At 45.2% G+C, this 20,566-nt stretch overlaps 1 protein-coding gene across 11 annotated transcripts in view; it reads right to left on the bottom strand.

Moving 5' to 3' along the window:
* Positions 1-9,736: 9,736 nt before the first annotated feature.
* LDLRAD4 (low density lipoprotein receptor class A domain containing 4) overlaps positions 9,737-20,566 on the bottom strand; it is a 299,662-nt gene continuing 288,832 nt past the window's right edge. For all 11 annotated transcript variants that reach the window (XM_075084622.1, XM_075084621.1, XM_075084620.1 and 8 more), the window contains one exon: positions 9,737-20,052. In XM_075084622.1, coding sequence (XP_074940723.1) covers positions 19,510-20,052 — 543 coding nt within the window. In that variant the 3' untranslated portion in view covers positions 9,737-19,509. The remainder of the gene's footprint in view (positions 20,053-20,566) is intronic.

A 20,566-nucleotide genomic window follows, 5' to 3' on the forward strand; every position in this document is an offset into this window, starting at 1 on the left:
TGAACAACCTTGAGAAGTTTCTGGGACAGCTGCATCCCCCAGCCAGGATGACAATTACCAAAGCATGCAATTATGTGGATCAATCTACACAAAGCAGGAGGGGGAAATCTTCAAGACTTTGAAAATCTGACCTGGAGAGCTCTTGTGACAATTAGTCAAATGCTCGGTTGTACGGGTGACCTTGTCTTAAGTTGGCCTCATCTGGAATCGATGCATTGGCTCATTAGTGTGGAGACCAGCTGGGGAGCTCCTGGGCCACCCAGGGAATGAACGACATCAGTCCGCTGGGTGCTCAGCATGTGTCCAGCTGCACTGCAATTTTAACTGTAGGATAAAGTTGACTTTCATCTGTGCATCTCGCAACTTAATTTCCATAGCCCTTGCCACAGTACTATGGTGCAGCTCTCATTATTGGCAGTAGAATGTCGTGTGGGGCCACGTGGTGGGAGGCCACCCCTCTTTGGTGAGGCAGTGCACAGGGCCTGTGCTCACAAGCTGGGCATTTGTGTCAGGCTGGGGTGTGCCGGGCTGGCACGCTCCCACGTGGTGGCAACATCCGTCAGGGTGGAGCAGCGTCAGTGGGTGCCTTTGGCAGCACCAACAGGACAGAGGAGCAGGTGCCATGGGCTGGGAAAGCAGTTTAGCTGTAGTGCCTAGAACTGGCATTGAGGTAGCCAATAAGTGACCTGAGCAAGGAAGTGCCAGGCAGACCTCCCTGAATCTCCTCCGTGGGGTGCCAGGAATCCTTGGTGAGGTGTAAAGCCTAAGCAGAAGCCTAGGAGTGCCTTCCGTTACCTGCAGGACCAACCAGTCAGTGCTAGTGGGGACTGCCTTCTTCCCCTGGAGCTCAGCATCTTCATCTTCTACTCTGCTCTGGTGTGACCCCACCTGGAGTGCTGTGTCCAGGTCTGGAGCCCTCAGCACAAGGACATGGGACTGCTGGGGCAGGTCCAGAGAGGCCACAAAAATCATCTGAGGTCTGGAGCACCTCTCTTATGAGGACAGGATGTGTGAGCTGGGGTTGTTCAGCCTGGAGAAGAGAAGGCTGCGGGGAGACCTTATTGCAGCCTTTCAGTACTTAAAGGGGGACAATAGGAAAGATGAGGGCACTCTCTTTAGCAAGGCCTGTTGTGACAGGATGAGGGATAATGTTTTTTTAAACTGAGTGAGGGTAGATTTAGACTGGATTTAAGGAAGAAATTTGTTACAATGGGGGCAGTGAAACACTGGCACAGGTTGCCCAGAGAGGAGGTAGATGCCCCATCCCTAGAAACATTCAAAGTCAGGCTGGACGGGGCTCTGAGCAACCTGATCTAATTGAAGATGTCCCTGCTCACTGGGGGCGGGGGGGGGGGGGGGGGGGGGGGGGGGGGGGGTGCGTTGGACTGGATGACCTCTAAAGGTCCCTTCCAACCCAAACCATTCTATGAGTCTATAATTCTATGCTTAATGGGAAAGGGCTGTTCTTTAGGCCTTTGAGGGCATGGCTCCTTCCACTTCGTCCACTTTGCAAAACCTACAGAAATGTGGTGAGACCAGCATTAAAAGGCATCTGCCACCATTCGGGCAGCAGAGAAATTGTTGTTTCAGTCACTTACCTGCTTCTGCCTGGTCCCTGACTCACACATACCACCACTGCAGGGCATTGTGTGCCTCTGGTATAAGTACATACATGAAGGCCCCAAGTGCCTGCCAGCGCAGAAGCTGGAAATGAAGTCGCAGCCCAAGCAGAAGCTGAAGTAGTGCCCCAGTAGGATGTGGAGCCAAAGTTACAGCCTGAGATGGAGCCAGAGAAGCAGTAGTGGCCGAAGATGGGGCTGAAGATGCAGCCTGTGTAAGGGCCCAGAGCATGTGGCTGCTCAAGCAGGCATTCAAGCCAAAGTCATGGCTCAAGGTGATGCCAGAGCTGAAGTAGCAGCCTGAGTAAGAGCTAGAGGCAAAGCCTGGCTGGAGCAAAATCAAGAGCCTGAGATGGGGCTGGAGGCAAAATAATGCCCAAATGAGGACTGGACCCAAAAATGTGACCCAATCAGTGGCAGGAGCTGACAGTTCAGCCTGATATTGGACAGGACATGAAGATGAGGCTGAAATGCAGCCACCACTGAGCTCAGGTGGGCTGGAGCAGGTGTCACACCCCGAAGATGGAACAGGGCTGAAATCACTGCCCAAGAAGGGTCTGGAGCCAAAGCCACAGCCCAAAAGGGGCCAGAGCCAAAGCTGTGACCCAAGATCAAGCCTGAGCCAAAGGTGCATCCCAGGCAGAAGCTAGTGCTGAAATCACTGCCCAAGACTGGACCAGAGCCAAAGTCGCAGGCTGATATCAGGCAAGTGCTGAAGCTGCAGCCTCAAGTAGGGCTGGAGCAGAAGTCATGGCCTGAGCAAGAGCCAGAGCCAATGTTGCAGCCCAGTATTGGACCAGAGTCAAAGATGAGGACGGGATGGGGTCAGAGCTGTAACAGCTTCCCAAGCAGGGCCAGAGCCAAAATTTCACTCTGATTTCAGACTGCCTGAGCAGTAAGCTGCCTGAGCATGTACCAGAGCTGAAATTAGGTTGGAGGCCTATAGCAGCCCAAGATAGGACTGAAGCTGAAGTCACAGCCCCATACAGGGCTGGAGCTGAAGTTGTGCCCTGAGCATGGGCCAGAAATAAATTTGTGACCCAAGAAGGGGCCAGAGTTGATGTTGCTGACTGAGCTTGGAACAAAGGTGAAGTGACAGCCCAAGCCAGGGCCAGAGCAGAGACCATGGCCCAAGATGGATCTGCAGTCAAAGCAGCAGCACAGATAGCAAATGGAACAGAAACCAGCTCTGAAACGGGCCAGAGCCAAAGTTGCCATCTGAGATGGGGCTGGAGTAGATATCATGGTCAGAGCAGGGATCAGTGCTGAAACTGTGGCCCAAGATGGGTCCAGAACTTAATTCATGGCCCGGTACTGGGCTGGAGCTGAAGTTGCAAATTGATGGGGTGGGAGGGGATTGAAGTCAAAGTTGCAACTGAAGACAGGGCTAAAGACAAAGTTGTGGCCCAAGATGGGGCCAGAGCCTAAGTCACTGTTCAAGACGGGGCAGCAGCTGAAATCAAAGCCCAGTATCAGGCTGAGGACAAAGTTGTGTCCTGAGATGGGGCTGGAATCAAAGTTGTCACTCAAGATAGGGCCTGGAGGCTAAACCAGTGCCAAAAATGGGGCTGGAGCCATGATAGTAGCCCAACATGGCTCCAGATCACTCACGGACTGAACAGAGGTCAGAGCTGGAGTCAGCCCAGTATCAGCCTGGAGCTGAAGTTGTGGCCCAAGATAAGGCCAGAGCTGAAGTCACAGACAAAGCAGGGGCTGGAGCTGAACTGACAGCATGATACACAGCCAGAACCAAAGTTGTGACCAACATTGTGCCAGAGCCCAAGTATCAGCCCTAGTTACGGCTGGAGCAAAAGTTGCAGACCAGGATGGGGCCAAGCCGAAATTGCAGCCCAGTATTGGGCTGCAGCTGAAGTTATGGCCTGAGCAGGAGCCAGAGACAAAATCATGGCCCAAGATGGGGCAAGAACCAAAGTCATGGCCTGGCATCAGGCTGGATCCAAAGTCTCAGCCCAAGACAAGGCTGGAGCTGAAATCATGGCCTGAACAATGAATGGCTGGAGCTAAGGCCAAAAATGGGGCCAGTCAAAATAACGGCCTGAATAGGGACCAGAGCCAGTCACAGTCGAGGTTAGTGCCAGAGCTGAAGCTTCAGCCCAGATGGGGCCAGAGCCAAAGCTGTGACCCGGTAACAGGCCAGAGCCAAAACAGTGGCCCAAGATGGGGCTGGAACCAAAGTCAAAACACATTTTGCATTTTGTACCCCCTTCAGGGTGTCAGCTTCGAGCATCGCGTTGTATTCCTCCTTGTTCATCACGTACAGTCAGCAACAATAATAATTACAGAATTGTAATTATCCCCTGGCAATTATCTGGCCATTTTGATTAAGATGATCTTAAGTACAAAGAATATGTCTTGATTTCATAAGCCTGCAGGGCAACATGTAGCGTTAAGTTTGGGTTTGAGTTGATTAATTGATGGACAATCACAGAGGAGGGAACACAGGCTTTCACAGGAAAGAAAAAAGAAACAAAAACCCCAAATCTAATACAACAGGGAAAGGGTCTCATAAATTAAGGAAAGATTTTTTAACTGCTGCTGTGTCTGGCCACTAAACCGCAACTGGAGGAGAACCTACCTCAGATAAATTCTCCAGCACTGGTTTTAAAAAGTTTTTCTTTTAAAGTTGGTTGGTTTTTTTTTTAAAAGTACTCTTTTTTAAAAAAAAGAAAAAAGTAGTCTGCAAACCTGTTACTTTTTCTGTGCAAAATTGGTATAACTGAAAGCTGCTCAGTGCTTTGCAGGCACCAGATGAGAGACCTCCATGTGATGTGGGGCAGCTCCGTGACTGCCCAGAGACCACTTGCTCCTCACAGGTGCATCAGTGAACACAGATCTCTGGCCAGGAGCCACAGGAGGTAATGGTGGTCATGACAGTGCCTACCTCTGAAGGTGAAGCCCTGTTTCCCTAAACCTTGTTCATTACCATAAAGACCTGTCCTACGTGGGAAAAGAGAGGTTCACACTGGGACATCTCCTGTGGCCCAGCTCTCTGAGAAAGCAGCACATGGAAGGACAAAGCAATGGGTGTTCTTGGTAAGGTCTCATTTGCAACCTCTGTATCCCCTAGGAGTAACTCATGAACTGTGTGGCAACGTTGCCGTGTTAGGCGGCTTCATGCCGGAGTAGCTCAAGGGTTCGGCTGTTGCCAAACACTGTTGGTTTGCCAAATTGCCAAACATTGCTTCACCAATGGGCTAAATCCAGGTTTAGCATACTTAGTACCAGATTACCCACACCATGGTTTCCTGACACATAATATCTCACATTGCTCAAACATGCTACAGTTTTTGAGTCAACTCCATTGGCAGACTGACTCATTACAGAATCAGTCTGTCCTTTTAATCCCATGCTGAATCAAGGATCTTATGGTCTCTTGCAATCAGGATAAAGTAATAAAACTGATGTCATTTCCACTTGATTTGCTCTGTTGAATCCATCTGAAACGCAGATGTGATCCTACACCTAATCCAAATCTAACCCGTACTGCTGGGCCGTTGGTAGCGGAATAGATGGAATGGATCCAGTCCTGATAACGTCAGAGCGCTGCCCGGGCAGCCCATCTGCAGTAAAGCAGGCGTGGAGAGACAGCTTGGGCTCGTTGCCAGCTCTATGTTTACCTGGCCCTTGTGCCTCCTGATGTCTTCCCAAATGGAGTCTCAAAGCAGATGGAGACAAGATGCAGATCCACCACTAGGCTCTAAATACACAAGCTGTAAGTTTACTGCATGGGGTTTTTTCTATTATTTCATATGGGTTTGCCCATCAATGCCAAAAGAGATGCCAGAGAGCTCATAAGGATGTGGAGCCGAGAGCGCACCAGAGAAGTTAGAGATGAGAAGTAACGCAGTACTTGCCCTTCATGCTTAATAGGCCCTGCAGTAAGCGGTGCCAAGTGCCCTCGGCTGGCACCCACCAGCACTTCCCACCAGCGCATTCGCACCGACAGCGCAGCTCTTTATCCAGCCACTCTGGGTGTACCTTTCTCCCAAAAGCAGGGGTCTGCACCCAGCTACGGCGTTCAGCCACCTCCCAGATGTGGCAGCTGTGTTTCAATGCAGAAGGAGACGCTTTGGAAGAATTTTAGTGGGGGGAGGGAAATTTCTCAGCCTTGGCTGAACTGATGGCTCATGCTTCAGTTTGCCAAATTCCCGCTTTTAATTTTCATCCTGGACTAGATAAGCTGGGAAAATGAAGTACTATAATTTTATACACAGAGTACTCTGAGTTCTGCATAATGTCACTGACGGTATATTTTACATTTTTGCATTGTTGTGCAGTAGTCCTGTATTTAAGCAGGCTGCATATATCTGCGTAGTGTGTACCTGCACACAGCCAATCGGCTTTAAAAAGAGAAAGTAAAACTGCCAATGCACAAGCAGCACTTAAACTACAGCTGCATTGCTTACTCAGTACAGTTTTACCGCAGGCAGGCACTTTATTTCCTCTGCGTTACTGTCAGATGGCGATTTTAGTGTACCTGATAACATTTTCCTGACAGCATAATTTTACGGTAGATGACAGTGTCTGTCGCCCCTAGCATATGGCTGGAGCTAGCATGCATATTTTCTTATCTATGGGTATAATATCAGCAGAGTATACAGCGTAATTTTAAAAGGTGAGAGGGCTTGCGTGTTGAGTAGGTAATGTAGTTATCACTCAGCCATATGGCTTTTAACACACACCAGTGCACCTCTCACTAAGAAGCTGTGATACCTAATATTGTACCAGGGACTACCCAAAACAAATACAGTTAAGCTTTCAAGTAACTATCAGCACCTTTGATCTGCAGAACAAAGGGGGGCAAACGAACCAGACGGACTTTGCAGTCAGTCGGTCTAGCTTTACCTGTTAGGCTTTTCCTGACAAAACATTAGTGAAAGTCACCAGCTCATCAGCTTTTTTCCCCCGAGAGCTATGAAGTTTGCAGCTGTAGGCAAATTTTATACCAGTTACAATCCTAACCCCATTGTCAGGAAAGAGCTCCTATACATTTTGCTGTTGCCATAAACCCTGCTGAACGGCTATGCAAGCACATTTGTGCTTTTTTATTTGACTTATATGGCTTCTTCACCAAGTAAAGCCAACGAGGGCAAACTTGGCTCAGCTTATGAAATATTCACGGCATTGTCACGCAATCATGGGTGTATGCATAGACACAGGGACATGTAATAAGCTGGAACATTCTCACTGCTTCAAGAGGAAAAGTACTTTTTCTTTTCCCCCCTATGAGTTTCTTGCTGCCCAGGGTTAAATGTAGGTCAAGCTGTCTGAGCCCATGTCTGTGGCACACAGAGTGGGATTAAACCGGAATTTTCCACTCACCCGACAGTCAATCGCTGTAATGTCTGCAAATGTTAAATTAATCTGGAGTGATCTGGTGTTGGCATTGAAGGGCGCTTCTGGGGCTCAAGGATGGCATTTTGGCCTCCATGGAAAAGTCGCCCTTTTTCTCTGGATGAGGGGTGGCTACGTTCCGGCTGCTTGCTTAAACCCCTGCAACGATCAGCCAAGCACAGCAAAATCGCCCTCTGTACGAGACAGCGGTGCATGTGGGGTAGAAGTGAGTGGGGAGAAACCATGCCTCGCAGGTGGAGGGACTGAACAGTGGTGATGGGAAGGTTATTCCCAGCACCACCATGGACTGCACTGAGACCTGCCATGTCCTTAATGCATGCTTCCTCATCTTTAAAATAGTATTAGCACCTTTCTGCTACTGTTCTGCAACACGCTTCATAGTGGAAACCATTAAAGGCTACAAAACATTTTACGGTAAGCATCTTCTGGTTTACATTAGTCCCTTTATTAAGGCAAGCAAGCCTTCAACATGCCCCCCTTCAGCTGTAGTTAGTACATCCACTGGCATCCCAGCAGAGCTGCATGATGGACATCACTGGGACAGATCATGCAGTCCTGCCAACTTAAATAACTCGTTGAGGGCAACTTGAACACCTTAGGTAAGCAGAAACAGGCAGTTAAATAGAAGCAAGTACAGCACATAGTTTCTCCCTTATGTTTCGAAACATTATGGGGACAAGTAATGTTACTGACTATAAAGGATACTGAGAAACTCACCTCATCAGTTTTACCACACGGAAAGAATTCGGTACCTCAGCTCCAATCATCCCCACTCTCAGGAGCAATCATTTGGCACTCAATCTGGAAAAAAAACGTAGCAAGCAAGGAGGAAAAAGAAATCATGCAAGTTTTTATCCTAATCAGTGCTAGACTTCTGCAGAAGTGGCACAATGCAAACTGCACAAAAGCAGGGCATGGCCACACTAGAAGCGAGCCATTAGAACGGGATTCAGCAGTAAGGTTTTTAAAATGTGCATTTTAATTAGAACTCATTTAAAGCACAACTGATCAAAACAGTGATAATGAGAGAAGCCTAATTAATTTTCGTCTAAGTAATGAAGTCTCATTACAGAGGGGTCTTGGGAAGAAAAGGGTTTGGGATGTTAAAAAACAGGGTGTTTGTAATGAGACGCAATACAGCTGGGAGCCTGGAAGCCAGACCTAGAGGTTTCACAGGACGGCAGCAGCCACTGTATTAATCTTTTAACAGGAAAAAGTAACCCCACTGAGATGAGACATCCCATTTATAGCCGAGTTCTGAGTTGCAACCATTGGCAGAGATATTAAAACACAATCAAACAGAATGGCATATTATAAAACAAATATAAATACAATTAAAACCAGATTAAGTAAAAGATCAAAGCAGGCTCAAAAAAAAGGCAGTTTCCAGGGAGATCAGGGTTCAGACAGGAGAGGAGGAGCAGAAGCTTGGAGAATTGGAGCATTTCTAAGCACTAAGGAACTAGCAATTTTTGAAGTACTAAAGAAGAATTAAAATGCTGTAGATGGAGGAGAGCTAACTCAGGGTGGTTAGAGGAAAAGAAAATGGTTACTTCTGAACCAAAAGTAAGTATTGTGACATTTAAAGGACCAAGCCATCTGAAGAGACCAGCAGCAAGGGGAACACCCCCTGGTTCCCATCTGAGGATAATATAAAGGCTGCCCCTTAACCATGGTGTCAGACACAGGCTGGGACTGTGGCCCCTGAGCAGACCTCTCTTTCTTGGAAAGACCTGCAAGAAAGCCCCAGGTTTGAAGAACCACCTCCCCCAAAGCACCGCACCTCAGCAACAGAGAGATTAAGCTCCAGCAAGCACAGGCACAGGTGTAAAATATAATACACAAAAATTGCTTCATTAGTAATCATGTTAAATAAAGCATCACTTTATACTTACACCTGAACAGAAATTAACCGCTCTGAAAAAAAACGAAACTTTCCAAGTTTTGTTGAGCTTTAGTATCACAAAGTGACAGGTACCAGCCACAGCTAGTTCGACCTACCTTGCGAAGATCGTTATTACCAAAGACAAGCGTCTTTCACAGGATCCTTTTGTCTAGTTTCTTACTAACTTCATCTCTCCCCTTCCCCCACACTGTACCACAATTACTCTTGTTAAGTATCATCCAAAGCATGCCCCAGGTCTCCCAAACCAAGTTGTGCTTCCCCCTGCTCCCCCATGAGCCACAGCCCCTATGCTTGTTTTTCAATCAATTTTTGCACCTCAGTGATTCGGGGCCTCTGTTTATTCGCCAGCTGGTCAGTCAGCACTGATGTGCCAGGGCAGTCACCAACACCCAGGGCTTCAAATGAGATTGAGGCAAGGTTGTTAGCTTAACGGAATTGAAGTAACCGGTGGCTTAGATTAAGAGTCTAGACTGTCAACGACGGGGTGACAGGCGGGTGCTCAGACACAGCTGCCTCTGGCAGAGAGGTAGGGCAGAAACCTCTGAAATCATCACCAAAGGTGAAAGTCAGGACTTTCAGGTGGAAGAGTTTCAGACTTTTTCAGGTGAAAGTAAAATCCTCACCAGACATCCTTCTCCCAGGGCCCTCCCCTATGTTTCAAGGGCTGAGTCCACCCTCCAGTTCCTTAATGATCAGCTACCTGGCTGCCAGCAGCAAACCAGCGAAGGAAGACGACAAGTACTTGTTTTACAGAAGGCCACTCTAGTGTTTCACATTTTTTGTTTGGGTTTGGTTATTTCACTTCAGAGAGAAAATAAATTCAACAGGAGACAAATGCATTTCATGATTTTTAATAATTTTGTGCCATGGTTTAACCACAGCATATTAAGAACAAGCATAAAATCTGTATTTAAAACTAACAACAGCACTTAGAGCAACATCTTCCTTTAAAAGTATTGCAATAAACAGACCTTAGGTCTAAAAACTAGGACATCACCATTTGCTCAATTAAGAGAGTCAGATACACAACAGTTGAAATCTTTTCCTGTATATAACTGGGAGTTACAGTGGGAAAAAAGCAACAAATTAATTGTGTTAAAAGGAAAATAAATTTTAAAAAAATTAAAGCAAGCCAGGTTTGTCATAGTGTCACATGAACAGCTATTGAGAAATTCCAATACAGTTGTAAAAAGACTTACTGTTTTTAATAACTTTGTTTTTACAACAATAAAATTTAAAAGAAAGAGTAAATATTGTTGATAGTGCTGTACATATTTCAGAATAGCTTGAAACAAACCGGACAAAAATAACAGACGTGTTGAAAACGTGATCTTGAAAGCCGCAATGTTGGAAATACAAAATAATCCATACAGCAATAAAGCATTTTACACTGTAAAATAACTAGCAAGAAACAACAAAGAAAGGGTCAACACTCTAAAAACAGGCATTCAATGGTTAATTTTAAGTGTAACAGCCTGACTGATGTACATACCATCGTGAAATGCTCTGAGCACGGCAGCACTGGGCAGCTGACAGCCACACAAAGACAAAACCCCTATCGACCCTTATGTAGTCTTTGTACTGTAAGTAGAAAAGCTTTGTAAAAGAATATTAAAGTGAATTTTTTTTATTATTATTTTTGCTGTCCAGGTCTGTGATGCCTGAGGCTCTTGTAACTTCTGCTTATACTTCTTTTAAAATCCTGGCTGCCTGCTGTGCTTCGTGGTAAACGGAAAGCGCGAACGCAGCTGTGAGTACACTTAATAGATAGTCTGCTCTTTCCACTGCAGCTTCAAAGCAAATTAGTGCCTCTAAAAGAAGACATGCTCGTGTTTGGTCCACTCAATATGCAAGTTTTCTTATGATAAATCCTACCCTAGATTCCTCCAGCGGGACATTTACTTTGTACAGAGTCTTCCTAGTCAAGGCCTGGGGATTTGTGTTTGTTTTTCTTCCTTCATGCACAGAAGTGGTACTGCAGTGCAAACAGAAACCTGAACGCGGCCAGGCAAAGCATACTTCCAAAACAATTACTCTATGCCCTGACAAACAATAAATGAGTTAACAAATGACAGTCGTGAAATAGGCGTATTTCCCTGTGGTACATGCTTACTGCTAAAACAGCTCAATATACAGAGGGATGGAGACAAGCTACCTGTAAGGGCTTGACGATGCAGAACTGGCCATTAAGAACTTACACACTCCTTTAAAACAAAAAAAAACCCAAAACAACCATGACCAACATTCAGATACAGGACTCCTGTGAGGGCTTTTAAAAAGATATTTACAGACAAACGCGTAGCTGAAGCTTCAGGTCGACGGAGAAGTCGAAGGACTGTGCTCCAAGGCACCATCCTCGAGCGTGACGGACCGGACTGAAAGCCCACTCAAACCAGAGGAAGCCTCACCACTGACTTCACTGGGCCCTGGGTAAGGCCCCCTGAGTTTTAGCATGGCGTCTAGCTAGTCAGTCTAGCTAGTCATCTGAAAAAACAAACAAAAACGCCATCTCAAACGTATCCCAACACATTGCTACCTTACATCTGTGGTTAAAGCCTGACAAGTATAAAAAAGCTACATATAGACACGAGTATCTATGAAAGATTAGTCGGTATCCATCTGTGAGAGGACTAGTCTGTCTCGGACCGATAAACTTTTATATCACCTACCATCCTGGGATAGTTAGAACACACACAGTTTAGAAAAATAAGTACAGCATCTGCAAGTCTCTACACTAGAACTTCATGTTGAGTTTTCCTGAGGTATTTTGCTTTACCGAAGGGCCCGCGCCGAGAGCGCGCAGGGGCACGGGGACGGACAGCCAAACGCACGGGGACGCCGGGGAAGAACCAAACTGCCGAGGGAGCCTCGCAGAAAATTAAAGTGTTGGATCACTTTCCACACCGCTTCCTGCGTTGGGCCTGAACAGGCTTAGCCATTTCTCCATCATCTTAAATACGAACGTGGGTTAAGCCGTTGCTGTCAGAGGCCAACACAGCAGCAGCACTGCTGACTCAAAGCTCACGCTCAAACCCTGCTCGCTGCCAACCTGCAGCTTTCCTTGTCTACCCTTAAGGCTTGCAGCCCTGCAGCCTCACAGGTCATCAGCCAGTCCCAGCTACACGCCAAGCCTCAAGACAGTTTGCAGTGGCAGGATCACGCACCAGGAGTGGGCACAGAGCAAGGGCTGGCTGCTGTCATAAAACTCTCGTGGGCCTAGGTTTGATTTTGCAGGGATGGTTTGGGTCAGTTCCCACTTGTCTGAGCTTCACTTCAAATCTAGGATGTGGATAAAAAGATTCGAAAGGTTTTAGCCCATTTCTAAGTTAAAAAAAAAAAAGGCAATCAAGGATAATAAATAACGTATCTGCTGGAGTAGTAGCAACTAATACTGGTCCAACTCAGCAACAGCGAGGCAACAACCAATACGAGAAGCATCTAGTTGCAAGGTTAAAGCTGTGGAGGTTTTGTTTGTTTTGTGTTTTTTTCCTTTTTCTTAAAGTGACACATTAGAAAAAAAAAGAACAAATCTTCACAGCAAAGATGCATCGAACGATCAATCGCTATACACAGGCTAGTCAAAAAGGATTTGTTCAAACTTTTTCCCTTATGATATTATATCGGTATTTAATAGGAAAATAAAATACATAGACTTTTTGTCATTTGTATGCATTCATTTGCAAATTTTCTTACAAAAAGGACCAAGCACAGAAGTTGGCATTCACAAAGTCTATGCCATTTTTGTGTGTGTGTGTTAAAATTGGTATCATCTATACATTATCTTACAGTATTAACAACATCTATTTGTTTTTGTGTGTTTGTTTGTTCTACCCATTGGGTAGGATATGTGCATAATATATTCAAGTTATACACAGCACCATACAAAGGAGAGAAAAAAAATACCAAAAAAAGAGACAGACAACTGAAAAAGCACCATTTTAAGTGAGGCACAACAAAGGTGGGAGCGTAAGGCCTGATCCAAAGCCCCCTGAAGTCGGCAGGAGTCTTCCTACCCACCTCACCGGGCTTTGGATCAGGCCCTCTCGAGTGCAAGGGGATTCCTATCTGCTCAGACCTGAACATGAGGCACCTTAGTTGCTTACAAACTACCAACATGCAAACCTCCTCAAAATTATATCTAATACGGACGTATATAATTAATTAATAAACCCACCACGGCGGACAGAAAAGCACAAACCAAGGAGAGAAAGGAAGGAGAAAAGGGACAGCTTGGTCACCCACGAGATCCTACACACACCACGTTGTTTCAGAAAGCTCACACACCAAACCATTGAAAACAGCAGCAAGCAGCAGCAGCAATATAGCAAAGAAATGACAAGAGTCATCTCTGGCAGTAAATCACACGGCTGTCGGAGGGAAGGGGGAAGTATCTAGGTTACGAGTTTGTTTCTATATCATTAACCAACATAAAAAGGTAAGTTCTTTTATAGCAGGAAAGCGATGCTAGCAATACCCGGGTTGCTTGTGTTCAGTCTAAAAATGGAAGAGACGACAGCAAGGCAGAAGAGCCAGAAGAGTTCTCAATACAAAATCGTGCTGGGTTTTCCCTTTCGAAAGCAGGAGAAATGTAGCGAGTGGTTACAAAAACAGCATTAGCCGCCCTGAAATATATTTAATGCAAATAGTTGCGACTTCAAGGAAACACCAATAGACTCCTCCACTGCGTGTCTTACTAGTGCGGTCAAGCACTTCACTGAAACTGAGCCATCACCTACACTGAGTTTGCTGGGAAGAGGCAGCACAGGTCTGATGTTCCTGGAGGCTGAACTTAGTGGTGCAGCTTCTGCTAATTCCCCAAGCAGAGCTGTACCAAGAAAATTACTCTTTTATGCTGGTGCGAGTGTGCCCAGTGGGGCTTTTGCCACCACAGCAATGGCAATCGGAGGTGAGTCAAAAGGTAATTTACACCCGATTAATGAGCACAGACTGGCAAACAATCTGTTACTTATTAAAAAAAATAATTTTCAGCTGGGCCACTCTCAAAACTTTAAACTTCAATTTCCTAGCAAAACACAGAGAAGAGAGTCTTCGGACGGGAAACCTCTGTAAGTTCAACACATCCTCACATGGGACTTTATGCTCTAAGAGGCCTCAGCAGGTCTCAGACAGTTCAGGAGGCGTGCCTCTTTCCAGGGATTTAAATAATTGACACATTTGGGGCTAGTTTAGGAGAAAAGCTGTAATCGTACTGGTTGGCAAGCAGGCAACACAGCACGGGAAAAGACCAGATATGTGTACCTAAATTATCTGCAACAGCCTTTATCTAAAAAGCAAAGATGTATTCAAAAGCCAGCCTTCATCCGAACCTGCTGTACAAATGGATCCCTTGGTTCTCAGCATCAGCTAGATCTGAAAAAAAACGCTTCTGAGATTGAGAGCACATGAAGTACATTTCTTTCCTGTACATCAATACGTGAGGTCTACATTAGGGCTGTCCCAAAAGCACGAGGACTTTTCAAAGCTCACCCAAAAGGAGAGAGCTGTTGGATGGAAGATGCAGTAGCGCACCAGGTCACAGGCAAGAATTTGAGCAGCAAGAAACTCCCCTACTGATACAAAGAGGGCCTTGACATTTACCGGACTGAAACGCAAATATTCCTCATGCCTCCAGCTGTTTGACAAATGACCTGTCATTGTTCCTGAGAGCACAATATATAGCCATTTAGCACTTCTGGAAGGTGGTAATATATAGATAACCAAGGGGTAGGATACAGGCACAAGGTTGCATGCAGGCATGTATATACACATATGTGCATGGACATGACTTAATGGTAGTGACCAGAGAAGACTTGAGAATAATCCTAAATACCTTCAAATGTACCACCAAGCCTACTGTTTATCCTTGGGGGAAGGAAAAAAAAGGAGGCAGAAAAGCAAAGGACAATTTTAGAGCCTATTTTCACCAGCATACTATTTTCTTTTTGTTTGCCTATGAAATCAGGTTACCTTAGTTACCTTGAGTGACAGAGCTCAGAGCCAGAGAAAGGTTAGTGATCAAATTCTCCAAAGCATTCAAACATTCCTTACAGATCAGACTGTCAGCTTGAAGGTCCAGTATCTCACTACCTGGCAGGGTTAGGAACAACCGCTTCAGACAGCGCTGTTCCAGACAGCCTGCGCACAGGACTCTCCAGCAGGACAAGGCTTTCTTCCCTATTGCAAAGAAAGTGAATTCCTTCCAGAAACAATGTCATTTCACTCCTCGCCCTTCCCTGAACCACATTCACAGAGACAAAAAAAAAATCTCAGTGTCACTTTTTTTTATATATTTCTGCAACACAAAATTTCAGAGATTTGGGATAACAGAAGTAGCTTCCAGCTGGGACAAATTGGTGGGAGAAGAGGGGAAGCAATAATAAAAAGCCAAATGAAGCACAGCTTGTCCCGTGGTTCCTGCAGATTCCATGACTGCAGGAATGCAAATACCCTCCTCACTAGCCATCAAGAACTTGTACTTGGGGCATGCATCTGAGTTTTCATACTTACAAGGGAAAAGCACGCTGTAATAAAGTCACATCAGCCCGAGACTGGGTTAAGTGCAGAGTTCATCAGTGACAAGATCAGGAGTAGCTTAAGTAGGTCCTCTCTGACAAAAACAACCTATGACGCAAAGTACCGTGAATCCTGCACGTGCCACATACTACAGGAAAGGGATCTGAACACTGCTCTGTTGACTGGGGACTAGCCTTCATACTCCTCACTCATACCTTTAAGCAGCGTCACATACACAGAGCCTGCTTGTACAGCACTGAGATGAACCCAACCACAACCAGGCTAAATGTACATCCAGAATTAGAGCTAAGTGCCAAGAGTGCTCCATTGGGAATGTGTTCCACGGGCTCCACGGAGTGCTCCATGGGAGGGAACCTGTTTTCTGCTGCTGAACCCCCTGCCTTTTCTACCCCTGCAAGGTCATAGGAAAACACCACAGATGGGGCACATTTAGCACCAAGAAGGGAGCCATCCCAAGCCACAGAAGGGAAAAATTAACCTTTGCTGCAAGATAGAGGTCATAATGCTTTATTTGTTAAAGGTACATTAAAAAATAATCTTTTAACTTGAACATTTCTAAAGTGGGGACATCACTGGACTGAATTTTGGGAAGATGGGTTACTGGGCAAAGGTCAGGAGATGCAACCAAAATTCAGGCTAATACAATCCAACACACAGAAAGCTCCACACATATATTATGTGCGTTTTGTGCATGATACACGTAAACCAAAACACCACTATGGAGGCATATTCTACATAATTAACTCTACAATGTTTGCAGAAATCTTTTATAATTTACAAAGCTTCATCTGAGTGGCTGTGGAACACAGCTTATTAATTCTGGATACTTTCAAAGGGAGTTTCCCATAAATGCCTCACAGAATTGCTTATCTTCAGAGACTGCCAATTTCTAAGCCTGTAAAGATGGATAGCGATATCTAATTCTACTATTCCTTCGTTTACCTTTCTGTTCTGTTAGCAAGGGCATATTCTCTCACTGCAACAAAAGAAAAAATAGAAAAAACATACAGTTGCAATGTTATACTACTGATGGCACCCCCATCAGAGATCACTAATATTCATTAGAAAATACCATATTTACTCCTAGAAGAGGCTCCAAAACAAAAGGAGCAGATTGCAAGCAACAGGTGACTATACTTTCAGAACCGACAGGTACACTGGCTGCACATTAGCTTTGGGCAGCAGAATACAGTAAGAAGGTAAAGATGCAAGAGGAAATGCAACCATTAGGTGAGCAAATACTAAGTTCTTTTTAAACAAATCTCCTCTACAGAACTGGAACGGGTTACATTTTCCACTCAATCAAAAACTTCCTCAGTCAAGAAAAATTAAGAGACAGCAGTGCACACATCGTACTGGACAATGTTAATGGGAAGTGCGTAAATCCACTGGCATGCAGAGATGGCAAAAGATAGCAAAGGGCTGTCTTCAAAGAAAGCATGTTCCCAGGAGGTGACTTTGAAGGCAACTTCAAGGCTCACTTCACTGTGATCTGTGCATGGGGAAAAGTTGATACTCTACTGGTCCAAGGCCAGGGCCCAGTCCAGGTGCGTTCTGCCATGACAAACGAGTTCCAGCTGTTCTCACCTAAAGGCTTCTCAGCTAAATAATCCTCATTTAGGCAACAGCACAGTATCTGTGTAGGCACACACATTCTCTGACTTAAAAGCTCACTTCTGAAGGCCAACAAAAGCCACTGAAGACCAAAACCCAACATCTTCTGGTTTTGTCTTCCTTTTTTTTTTTTTTAAACTAAGAGTTATATTCATAGGTTGTTTGCAAAAAAATCTAATTTCACAGCTTTTATTCCCAGGAACCAGACATAACAAGAGCTCTAGCTGACTGACAGCCACCTAGTCATCTCCTAAACACCTGTCCTGTGAGTCTGAGTGAAAAAAGTGAATCCCATCATACAATCTCTATCTTTCCCTTCAAATAACACACAAATTAAAAGGCAGCTTTACTCTGCATTACCAGTGTGACTCAGACCAAAAAACAATTACAGAGACAAATGAGGCTGCATATTCAGACTAACAGTTACACAAACATGTTCTAAATTAGAATAAAACCAAACTACCTTATGAAGAAATAATCTACACTGAGGCCCGTAACGCACACACAGACACACATACTGTTTTGGCATTAAAACTCTGCATAGATCAAAGATGCACTTCAGTTATCAGAGCCCCCAGGGTACAGAAGTCCTGCAGAAATCCAGCCTCCAGCCATGGGACCAGGTGCTAAGGGCACAGCACTCCTCCACAGCGCGCTCAGGGCACTCGGTGGCTGCTGCCCGTAACCAAGCACAAGGCTTAAGAAAATAGAAAAAAGTGAAAGATCTTAAAGTGAAAAGGTCTATGACACCCACACATACACATATTATATTAGAAACTATTCAAGCTAAGACTCTAAAGGTTCTTACTTTAAGTCCATTTCCAAAATGCATTTTAAGTGCAAGTTGTGCTTTTTCATGTGCTTGTGATGCCACTAACACCATTTGTCAACTGCTTTCCAGCGCTGCGTGTGCTTCCACACAGGAACAGCCAGAGAAGAAAAACCCCACATGCCATTTTACAGGCAGGTTAACATTTTCCAACTACTCTTAAGACCAGCATGGCAAAACTAGGGCTTACAGACACTTAGTTAATATGCAAGTCATCTTTACCCATGAGCATAGTCCTGCTGGGATCAACCAGATGACATACACGGAGGAGGGTTTCCGCAACAGGGCCCAGAGCAAAATGGTTCGCAGTGAGGATAACCGGTGTTCCCACGTCACTGCAAGACGCCACAGAAGCCCGCACCACTGTCACGGGTGCTCTCAGCACTGCTGCGGAAACTGCATGAGGGTTATAGCTACAAAGGCCCCTTCACTTCAACAGGGTGGATCTGCAGGACTGAACTTCAGTATCTAAAGGATGAAATGGAGAGTGAAAAGCACAACAGAGTTTCAGGTATTTTAACAGCATTGCGGGGGGGGGAAAAACCCACCTTGCATTTTTAAACAATTTATTGCATAATGTCATGATATGTGACTAGATACATTTCAGCCTACAGTGAGGACAAAAATCGCTAAAACCATAAGTACTGGTGATACTGCATTATGAAAAGGAAAAGAAAGGCAGCACTTAGAATCGATACAAATTAACACATCTGGGATTTTGTTTTGCCATTTACAAAACAGTCTACACTGCAAAATAGCTAAACCCTAAGTCATGGAAAATGCTGGGATTTTGTATTTGCCTTCTTCCATCCAAAAGTCTCCAAGACACTTCACTGATGCACTGTTATTTGAATGCAAATTATTGCAAAGACAAGTGTCCCTGTATTTCTTGATTTGTAAAAGTCAAGAGATGTTAGGCTAAGTCCTGTCCCCTTTTTCTAGCAAACCCGGGGGGGGGGGGGGGGGAGGCAAACTCCTCCAGATTACTTCTGGGGCTCTATCGTAATTCCACAGGTGAAAAGACAACATATAGAAGAACTTCACATAAAACAGTTCCCTCATATATATTTTTTAAAACATTAAGATAGTGCAACTTTTTAAAACACATTTATCACAACACAAATTAATTCCTTGCATTCTTCTAAGTTCTCAACTTTATACCTTGGCACACAAAACAGGAATTTTGTTTCATATTAAAAAAAAATCCACACCCTGGGAGGAAAAAAAAAAGCAAACTGGCCAATTCTTCCCCCATTTATCTAGCAAAACCACCTTCTTCCTTCTGCCATTCAGTGAGTATAAAACAGGCTGTACAAGCCTCATTTCTGTGCTAAGTTAACTTTTAGAATTAAATAATTGAAATAGTTTATTAAAAAAAAATAATATATCCCCCCCTCTCCCCTGAAACACTGCTCATAGACAAACTGAATGGAAGTTTGTATTTCTTTCGATCTGCTTTGCATGCAGTTCCCCTGAAAGGAATCAGAAACAAAGAACTGGTTTGCACGTTTGGTTTTACTAAGTTGTACCACGTGAAACGTAACAACATTGTGCACCGGAGCATGGGGGTCTTCCTCCACCGCTCTGCTTGAATCTCTCGTCTTCAGTTCAAATGCACCTGGGCAAGTAACTTAGACCAGATTTCCTGGTTTCCGGTCTTGGCCTTTGCTGGGGACTATTGTGCTCTCTGAATTGTTCTGCTGAAACTGAAGTCTGCTCCCCCTCTGCGAGGAAGGAGGCGCGTTGCTGTGCTGGTGATGGAAAAAAGAGGAGCCTGGGTAATGCCCCATGACCTCGCTGTACGTCGGGGGTGGTCCTTCCATCCTTCCATTACTGCTATAGTTGGTTGCACTTATGCCCGAATTGCTGCTTGGTGGGCAGGGGCCCCCATTGTACATCGAGATGTCTATCAAGTCGCTATCAAAAATGGTTCGGTTGGGTGGTGCCCTGACAGATTCCCGGTTGAGCTCCATCTGCTGTTCTGGGTCCCGGAGCTGCAGGGTGCATGGGCCTTGGTACGGCGGTGGCTCTTCCCCATCAGAGAGGGAGATGGTCGGAGGAAGGTCAATCTCATGCTGCATGTAAGGGTAAGTGGGCTGGAAGCGACTGAAACGGTCCCGCTGCATAAAAGATGGGGCGGTAAACCTGTCCCTGGACCTTGGAGCATACATGATCTGAAATGAAAAGAGACAGACACACGACTCCACATCTGAGCAAAGCACTGTGGGTACTCCATATTTACAAAGAACTGATGAAACAAAATACTTCTCTTTGCCACCCATCTTAAAAGATTAAACCCAGCAGATACTGTGCACACGTGCTCCCACATACATGCACGTGAGAAAACAAGGTAGCAGTTGCAGGAACGATCTAACACAAGATACTGGAGAACTGCTTCACAAAGGAAGACCAAGACCTCACACAGCTCCTCCTGATGTTAAAACACGCAGAGCCGAGAGAAAACAATTTGTTTCTGTACATAGGAAACACTTTCTCTTTAGTCTTGACAATTTACTAGTTCTACAAAAATGTCCCAATACTGAATTTCAGCTGCAGCCAGAGCTTCCCCCTCCTGCTCAAAGTTAATGCAATACCCTGCATCACCAAAGAATTCAGATGGTCGTTTTAGTACACTTTGTAAAGGCCTGGCATATCTCACGCCTTCACTACCAGTGTGCATCAGGTCTC

This window comes from Phalacrocorax aristotelis, chromosome 2 (genome assembly GCF_949628215.1).
Source record: "Phalacrocorax aristotelis chromosome 2, bGulAri2.1, whole genome shotgun sequence".
Lineage (NCBI taxonomy): Eukaryota > Metazoa > Chordata > Aves > Suliformes > Phalacrocoracidae > Phalacrocorax > Phalacrocorax aristotelis.